Here is a 10,052-nt window from a genome sequence, read left to right on the forward strand (position 1 = left end):
AGAACATGCAGTACGTGTTGCTGCTGCAAACAGCCACTTTGAGATAACAGCATTAGTCCACAGGAAGACTGTATTAGCAACTTATTTTACCATTCACAAAATATTTATCTGTAACAATAGTTTGCAACTATGTTTGAAATGACTAATGTTTCCTTCCCTATTTTACTGTGTACCTTCGTTACAAACCTATGTGTTGCCTTTGTGCTCCTAATTTTGTAATTTTTTCATGGCTCTTTTCTTGCTGTAATTTCTGGACTGTGACTGAAATGGGTCCTTTGTAGAATAGCCAACTATCCCAGTCAACAAAAAGAAATAAATAAAACTATATGAATTTTTGACTTTTGCTAAGTTGTAAGTGTGCTACATACCTCTCAACTGTAGAGAGTGTTACAAAATGTCCAGATTTTTGTCTGTTTCTCATAAAGCTGTGGTTTTCTGGTAAATCATTGGCAAATCATTGTGTAGTGAAGTCAGAAAATAATGCCAGACATTTGAGATTCAGACTTTCTACCTTTCAGCTACACAGTTCTTGAACTTTAAATATCAGGTATCATTATGCTGTTTTTATCCTCCTTAATCAGAAGGAATGCACACACTAGTAATGTCAGGTAAACCATTTACCTAGATAAATTCCAACCTGACATTTAGATTGTATTTTCTGTTTATTAATTAAACATATTATGAAGCATGCATGTTGCTTAATGACACATCTATATGCTAAATGTTCTCTTCTGGGCCTACATTACATCATACAATGTCAACATGTCAAGCTAAATATCAATAAATTTCTGGTAAACTGATATTACTTTACTCATCTGGTTTACTAACGATATACAAAATAGCAGGTCACTCCCCCAGATAAAAAAAGACATTTTCAACACAAACATATTGGAAATGGTATGCTTAAGCAATTTATACTTAAAATCCCAAGCTGAAGGAGGAGAGTGTAAACAGGACAGCTTCAAACCCCTTAAAATGTTTAAACTGCAGCAGCACTTGTTGTTTGGGACCAAAACAATTGCAAATGGGTATGTTGAATGTCACAATCAAAGCCACACCTCTCAACTGCTTTGATTTAGGCACAGCTCTATGATTTATTCTGTCTGATTTTGCCTCGCCTCTCCTCCTAGGTATAATTATTTTCTTCTAAAGAACTTTCTAAGGGTGTTTAAAGCTACCCAAATTATTGAATATCTAAACAAAGCCTGAAGAAAGTTGTATTATTGATAACTGTATGTTGTTTATTCAGAAAGATCTTCTATTTTGAAAAATAAGAAAATATTCCTCTTTCAGACCTGCTATGGTTTTTAAAAGCAAGTGCCATGATTTTTCAACCTCAGAGTTTGAGAGGTATGATCAAAGCTAATACTAAAACATCTCTTATACTTTTGTTATTTCTCTTCCGCAATAGATGTATTTATTATTCATGTAAGTGGCAGGAAGAAGAGTGACAAAAAATGTTATACAACTGCCTTCAATTTTAGGCAAGATGCATTTTTAAGGTAGCAATTCTCACGCTACTTGTGTAACTACATTGGGAGTTTATGGCATGCTTCAAAAACAAAGCATACTGTTGTCTTTTTACAGCTTGCAAGACTCCCCTTGTGTCCTAAAGGGTTGGTATGACAAATTAAGGAAAATAAAAAAGCAAATAAGCTGTGTAGATGGAAATTCACAATGACTGATAAATTTATTACTCTGACACCACATAATTTATGGTGTTGCTTTCTGTGAGGATCCCACATCTGTCTCTTTGGGGTATGTGAGATAGGGTATGTTCAGGGGGCAGCAGGAAAGCCCTGGAAAATGAAAGAAGTATTAGTTGTAGATTACTAGCACAGAGGAATGTGTGGCAGCAGTAAGAAACAAAAACAAAGAAAAAAATAAAGAAAGAAAGAACAGTTACATGTTTTTCTCATATACAGCTATAAACTTAAAAATGCCAGTTCTGACACCAGCTTGGAACTGATTGCCCACTGTGGCACTCTTATAAATAACTATTGTTCACAGAGTAAAAGAAACTGGGTGATATCTTGCCTTTAAGATCCCCGACGCCGTCATCATTGGAGTCCTTGAATGACCTGGGATATACCTGGTACACTGGACTGATCTGCCACCAGTCAAGACACTTGGGTGACAGGGCAATGATGGTAATCGTTGATGCGATAAGTAAAAGTGTCATCAGAATCGACAGCCAGAACAAAATCTCTCGAGGCAATCGGTAGCAAGCCTGTCCTGAATACTGTAGCAACACTTCTTTGGGCATTCCGGCATAAGGCTTGATTTTACCATCCTGCGTTAGCTGCACATCTGGAGAATCCAGGGGGACAGCAACAGATACAGCTGTGCGGTCATTTTCATGTGGTGTAGTCAGTTCATCTTTCTGAATAAAGGCATTGTTGTCTATGCCATCCTTTTGTTTAACATCTTTTTCTGCAATAAAGCTGCAGTTGTCTATGCCATTTTTCACATTCTTCTCTTCTTTGCCTTCCGGAATAGAGTTATACGTGTGGGTATCTTCTTGATTTCTTAGCTCTATATCTTCCTTTTTAGACATGTTGTAGTCCTCTTCTTTGATGTGCAGCTGATCTACGGACTGTGATTTCCTTTCATGTGAGTGAAACCAACAAGAAAGGTGTCTTTATATGAAGGCTGCAGTCTGTGCCCAGTGAACCTGCAAAATACCGAGAATGTGTTACCTGAACTTTAACCCTCTATCACCATTCAGTTAGTAAGAAATATTTACAAAGGTGCTTGCCGAGTGTAAGGAAAGGAGAAAAACAGACAGAAAGGGAGGGAGAGAAGAGGTTGAAAAGTTAAATGAGATTTTACCTGGACTGTGATTGAATTATTATAATCCTTTACTTTTTTTTTTTTAAAGTTTGTCTGTACTGATAACATCCAGTTTAATGGCTAGCAGGCTTAACAGTCATGGGTAATGTGCTACACTGATCTCTTCCATGCAATTTAATCATTGACAGAAGTGAATGTGAAACATGAGGCTCAGCTGACCATGAAGACTCTTTCTGTTCATTTCAGGAAGGCCAAATCAGGACATTTCAGTGGCATCACACACACAAAAAAAATGTTGGCCAAATAAACAGACCACTTGTATAAATGTTGTAAAGCAAAAAAAAAAAAAAAAATCACACAAATCTAGTTCACTTCCTCACTACCATATGGCGTTTGAGTCATGCAGTACACTAGTCCGTACTTTTTCCTCTCTTGTGATGTCCTACCTGAAGACTTATAATTTAATTGCACCTTTGCTGTTGACAGGAGTGGAAATTTCATCGGCATGACTGGTCTTTTCATTTTCTGCCAGACTACAGATAATTAAGCTGCTCTTTCCTTACATGCATATCCCAACTTCCCTTCTGGCTACATATTTCATTCTAGCCATTCCTGAGCTCATAGGAATTACCATAAAATGGAGTCCAAACAATTCACTTATTCAAATATACTGTATTACACTGACAACAACAGAGACATGATGCCTATCAAGTAATGACCATTCCCAATGTATGGCACCACCTTCGATCTACCTATGCTCACCCTGTTCCATGCAAGTTTGATAGCCCTAATATTTAATTCAACCCCAACCAAACACTCTGGGAAAGCATGCCAAGAGTCCACTACATTTTCAGTGAAAAAACACTTTCCCAACATCTTTTTCCTTCAGTTCTACCCCATCACATGAACCTCCTAGTACTTTAGAAATCTTATAACCTCTATTTCTTTAGATATATAGGTTCATAGGTAGGTACTAGGCTATCGGCCCTAGGGCCTATACACGGCTAGCCAAAAAGGTACCCTGGCTTTTGCCACCCAAGAAAATTATTTTCCTGTACCCTGTCGGGCAGAGCCACAGAGGTGATCCCCTGGGTGAATTTCCTATTTCCCATCCATCATCAAGATTCTTCTTGAAGAGTGCTAATGAGGAGCTTTGTTTGATATAGATAGGTAGTTTGTTCCAGAGTACGGGAAGTCTCTGGGACAGGAATGTATCCCTCCAGCATGTTCTGTTTATTGTGGTGACAAGGTTTAGGTCCCTAGAGCGTGTAGCTCGGAGGGATTGGGATTTCCTTAAGTGGAGCATGTCCAACTCTGGGTTTGACATAGCTTTGTATGTTAGGCAGAGATCACCTCGGAGTAGGTGATATGCTAAGGAGTAAAGCTGGAGTTTTTTGAGATGGTCTGTGTAGGGCATCTGTTTGAGGCCAGTAATCCCCTTTGTGAGGTTTTTCTGTGGCCTTTCCAGTTGTTGTAGATGTCTTGTGAGGTACTTACCAAAAGGGGAGTTGTACTCTATAATGGGTCTAATGAATGACGAGTAGAGGGGAACAATGACCTCTTTTTTCCTGGATGAGAAACCTTTTCTGATGAGGTGTGCCATGTACAAGGATTCCCTGACTACTGTGGCAATGTGATTATCAAAGGAGAGACTACTATCCACCGGTGTCCCAAGGTCTCTTATCACACTTTTGGTGTTAAGTAGACTACCACCTATGTGGTAGCTCATGGGTACAGAGTTTTTACCAAAGGGGATGACGATGCACTTTTTGGCATTGAGCTTGAGGCCATGGCTTTGACACCAGGCATCTGTCTCAGTGAGGCCCTTTTGTAGGATGTCCACACCGTTAGGAGTTTCAATTATGGCTCCTAGTTTGCAGTCATCTGCGAACTTCATTAGCCAAAGACCTTCTGTGTTAGCCTGTACTTCATAAAAGTAGATATCAAACAGGAGAGGACCCAGGACTGAACCCTATGGTACTCCACTTGTCACTGGTCTGAAGTTGGATTTGGAGTCTGCTACATTCACAGTGTGGGTTCTGTCAGTGAGCCAATATAGACCAAAAAGTCATAAAGTACATTGTCTATTCCTGTATAACAAACCTTTAACCACCTAATTATTCTGGTTGCTTTTTCTTGCACCCTTTCATAAGCTGTAACATTCCTATCTCTAAAGGGCCACAGAAGTGAAGACAGTATTATAAGTGAGGCCTAGACTGTGACCTACATAAGGGACAATTAACATGTATATACCTAGAATCAGTACTTCTGGAATTGTACTTCCATAATTACTTAGCTGTTGTTACATACTACTACACTGAAAAGATTTAGCAGTCCTATTCCACTTCCTTTTCTTTATCACCAATTTTAATTCTACCCAGCAAAAAGTACTTCATTGTAGGGTTATTGTACACCAGATGTAGATTTACCCATCACATCTGAATCCCTTCTGCCCACATAAACAAATTCTCTAAGTCACTTTCCAAACTCATACTCCATCCTCTGAAGATGCTTTGTTTTAGTGTTCATCTTCTCCCAATCCTTTTAAAACACCGTAGATTGTCAGGGCCCAATTGTAATAACTTTGTAAAAAGTAACTGAATTAAGTTGTGGAGTCTGGGGGCTCCCAAAAGTCACAGGGTTTTAGATGCTATGATGCTATGATGCTCTGATGTGCATCTTAGAGCTTTTTTGCAACCTATGGTTAAATGATTGCTGAACATAAAGATCATCGGTATGGAAAAATTCAGTCTTATTTTTTCTTTCAATGAAAAATAAGTTGTGTTTAAAGATTAATGTTCAAAGTGAACAAAACAGTAGTTCTGCAATACAATGAGAAGACAAATGTATGCATGAATATATAAATCCTATCTGGCAATATGGCCTGCCTTCTTATCTCTCCCGGCCCTCCAAAAAAGTTGCCTTCTGTGTACCACTCTGGTGTTAGATTGTGATAAAATTAAAAGGACAAATATCCAGACACATATATCTAGCTGTGGGTCTGAAAAAAGAAACCAGATCACCTGGTTAAAACCCAAACAGAGGCAGATAATACATGTACATGCAGACTCTACACAGAAACAATTACAGACAAAAACTCAACTATACAACCAAGCGCTGTTAGTGTTAGATTAGGAACCTCCATTTTAAAATAGTTATTAGGCATTATGCAGACTAAAAGGTAAAATATGTAGTGTCAGACATTTATGCGTTCAGTTTCAGAGGAAGACAGTTTATTAGAAAGGAAAGGTAAGCATGACGTGTGCAGAAAATACAGAAATACAGAATGTTCTTTTCTCAAGGGAAAGATACAATCTTGTCAGCTACAGAATGTTCTTTAATGGAATGCTAAAGAAAGCACATATGAGACAAGGCCTAAGACCAAGGTTAGAGGGAGTGAATGCAGTTTACAAAGGAAAACCACTGGACTGAAGCAATATAATATGTTTTGTTCAGGATAGCAATTCAGTTAAGGTTAGTTAGTTCATTCAACCTGTTATTGCAGAGAAGATTAAGCTACAATACAGACACTCGAGCCTGAGTACAAAAAACAGGTCAGATAAAGACTATTTTACTTTACATTGTTCAAGTCAATCAGATGAGTCAGCTTCTATCAGAACGGTTTCAGACTTAGATGTAAATGCTTCAGCACATGCAATTCAAAATACAGAATTATGTTGCAGTATTAAACATACAGATGTCAATACAGCTAACGTACATAACATGCAGGCGATGTCTCAATTTCACATTACTTCACATAGTTTCCTGTTTTCAGAAGGATGATTAAGATGGATCAGAGTGCAGATTTTGATGAAATAAATTCTAGTATAACTGAAAAACAGACTTCAGCACAAAGTAAAATTGCTACTGTTTCAGAGCAAAATAAAGAAAGAACGCATTCCATAGCCAAGGTTAAAAGAAATGACAATATTTCATTGTTTACAGACAAATCAACATCAGTTACACATAAATCTTTATTAGAGGACATAAATACAGTTTTGTCAGGATTTAAAGGGTCAAACGTTGCAGCAGCTAACAGTTGAAAGTATAACAGCTCTGTATTAGGTATGAACATGTCATTATAGTTATATGCTGTTTTAGACTTCAGTGACAACATTTTTGCAAATGTACAGATTTTAAAGAGTTAGTTACAACAGGAACATGCAGATTTATGGGTTAAAGATAAAATAAATTCCAGTTCAGCTGACACAGCTGAAGTGCTCAGAAAGACATATTGGGTGTGGCCAGTTAGAAAAAAGGGTAACCGTATATGTCTATGTCTTGTAAGGTATATCAGAAATGACAGTCAAGTTAATTTTCAGAATAAAGGGTTTACAGTTACAGATTTGGGGAATTAATTTTTGTGTTATTGTTTTGTTCAGCAGTCATTAGTTAAGAGCTTTGTATTAAAGTGTTATGCAATGCATAAACAATATCTTAATACAGACAGAGACAAGAAAAGTATTCATGCATAAAAACAGTACATCATATGTGTCATTAAAGCCACAGGTTCAACTCTTATGTTAAGACTGTATGTATTCCATAGTGAAATGGCAGTTTATCAAGCACACCAGATCAGATACAGCCAGCTGGCAAGCTGAATTAAAGACAGTACTGTATGCCATAATACAGTATGGTGAAGATCAGTTTAATGCATTTACAGTTTTTACTATTTATCCAAGAAAATTGTAGACAGTAATGATAAATTCTTGTACCATTCAGTAGTACTGAAAAGTAAAATGATGTCAGCTAAAGAAACGGTTATGATGATACAGTGGGTGGAGTTTCACTCACAGAACAGCATGTTAAAATCTAAGGGTCACGAGAGAAAATGTATAAAGTTCAACAGTTAAAATTAATTTTATATAGGTGCAGAAATGCACAGTGTTACTACTTTACTTTCATTTGAGGTTATCAGTTTGCTTACAGACTTGCAAGAGTTTATTAGCAGCAAAACATGCAGAAAAATGTAAATAAAGTCAGCACAATAAGCAATACTATCAGTTTATAATTGTTAAATATGCCAATGTTATTTTAAGGACCTGATACTAAATATAGTCAAACACTTTAACCACCCAGCCTTGCACAAGAAATAAAAAGAAGAGCTTTAAAAGGCCTAATTATAAAAAAGGACACCAACATTAAAGGAGCACATATCTATGTTTTCAGACAGCTATTTAACAGTACTGGTTTTCAATTTACGATTTTATGTATGTTCAGGTAATACTGGCAAACAATATTAATAGCTGAATATACAACAACAGCAATCTGGAGCACAATGCAGAAAAAACAACAACCACAAGTTCCACCGAACAGTTTAATAAAAACTAGGAATAGCTTCTCTCTCAATATTAATAGCTGAGTCTCCAGAATATAACACTGTCAAAATGTTCTCATGTTTTCAGACAATTGTACAACAGTACTAGTTTTCAGTTTATTTATGTTCAGACAATACTGACAGAAAGCAGATTTCAGTTTATTTTTTATTTGTGTTCAGGTAACACTGTCAAAATGCTCTCATGTTTTCAGACAATTGTACAACAGTACTAGTTTTCAGTTTATGTATGTTCGGACAATACTGACAGAAAAAGGTGCTAATAGTTTAGTTTTTCAGACTATAACATGTGCTAGTTTTCAGTTATGCTTTTATCTGTGTTCAGTTAATACTATTCTTTTAGTATTAGTTTAGTTAGTTTCCAGAATATACACAGCTATTTTCAATGTTCAGTATAAATATGTATCACTCTGATGTAAATTTCAGTCAAGATTCAGAATATGACATTCATACTCAGTTATGTGTTCAGTATAGTACATTTCAGTCAAATCTCAAAATATAAAAATAATACTCAGTTACTTCACATTATTCATGCATTACTTTTAAGGGTAAAGTAACAGAATTACATTATTTAGTCATTGGTTAAGGGTAAAGTAACAGAATTATTTATTACAGGCTTATTAAAATAAGTTATCTAAATAATAGGCAGTAACGGTTATTCAGTATACTCAAGGCATAACATGGTAGGCTTAATTTGTTGATTAATTTACAGATTACAGTACACTTTACATAATTATTGTACATTAGTCAGAAAGTTAAAAAATACACTAAAAAATGTAAAGGTGTAGACCTAAAATACAGAAAGCATAAGTTTTAAGTAAATTATTAAGATAAGTTATCTAAAGAACAGGTAATAATAGTTATTCAATGAACTCAAGACATAACAGGGCAAGCTTAATTTATTAATTAATTTACAGATTACAGTACACTTTACATAATTATTGTACATTAGTCAGAAATTTAAAAGGACATTAACAGAAAATGCAAAGGTATAGATCTGAAATACAGAAAGCATAGGTTTTAGTAAAGTATTATACCTCATAAATATTCATAGAATATTTCATAGCTTCATAGGTGTGTTCTAGGCTAATGGCCCTGGAGCCTTTACAACCCTAGCCCTTAGGATTATCCTAGCATCGTGCCACCTGACCTTAGTTCCCAATGCTTCTGTCGAGTAGAGCCACTGGAGTGATCCCCCGGGGAGAATTTTCTGTTTCCCATCCATTCATCAAGATTTCTCTTGAAGAGGACCAGTGAAGTATCTGACATGTATGGGAAGTCTATTCCATAGCATGAGCAGTCTCTGGGTTATGAACCTGTCCCTCCAGCACATTCTGTTGATTGTGGTAAGGAGGTTGAGGACTCTAGAGCATGTAGTGCAGAGGGATTGGGATTTCTTTAGATGTAGCATTTCTAACAGAGCTGGGTCAGACATGGCTTTGTAAGTCAAGCAGAGATCGCCTCTAAGTAGGTGATATGAGACAGAGAATAGTTGGCGTTTTTTGAGTCTTTCCATATAGGGCAAGCGTTTAAGGCCTAGGATCCTCTTTGTGAGGTACTTTTGTGGCCTCTCCAGTTGTTGCAGGTGTCTGTTGAGGTACATGCCAAATGGGGCATTGTACTCATTGATTGGCCTAATGAGGGAAGGGTAGAGAGAGACAATGACCTCTTTCTTCCTGGATGCAAAACCCTGAGTAATGAGATGTGCAACATAGAAGGACTTTCTGAGCACAGTGGCAATGTGGTGGTCAAAAGAGAGGTTGCTGCCAACCTGTGTTCCCAGATCTCTCATAACACCTTCTGTGTTCAGTGGGCTACCATCGCTGTGGTAATTCATGGGAACTGCTTTTTTTTCCAAAGGGGATGATGACACATTTTTTGTCATTGAGCTTGAGGCCATGGTTCTGACACCAGTCGTTGGTCT

The 10,052-nt window shown here is 36.9% G+C and overlaps 1 protein-coding gene across 1 annotated transcript in view; it reads right to left on the reverse strand.

Moving 5' to 3' along the window:
• SLC3A1 (solute carrier family 3 member 1) overlaps positions 1-2,936 on the reverse strand; it is a 253,009-nt gene extending 250,073 nt beyond the window's left edge. The window contains exons 1-2 of the mRNA XM_044060042.1: positions 2,833-2,936; positions 2,038-2,674 (exon numbers count right to left, since the gene is read on the reverse strand). Of these exons, the coding sequence (XP_043915977.1) occupies positions 2,038-2,557 (520 nt within the window). The 5' untranslated portion in view covers positions 2,558-2,674; positions 2,833-2,936. The remainder of the gene's footprint in view (positions 1-2,037; positions 2,675-2,832) is intronic.
• Between the last annotated feature and the right edge of the window lie 7,116 nt (positions 2,937-10,052).

Source organism: Protopterus annectens, chromosome 1.part0 (assembly GCF_019279795.1).
Source record: "Protopterus annectens isolate FY-2018-M chromosome 1.part0, PAN1.0, whole genome shotgun sequence".
NCBI classification, from domain to species: Eukaryota; Metazoa; Chordata; order Ceratodontiformes; family Protopteridae; genus Protopterus; species Protopterus annectens.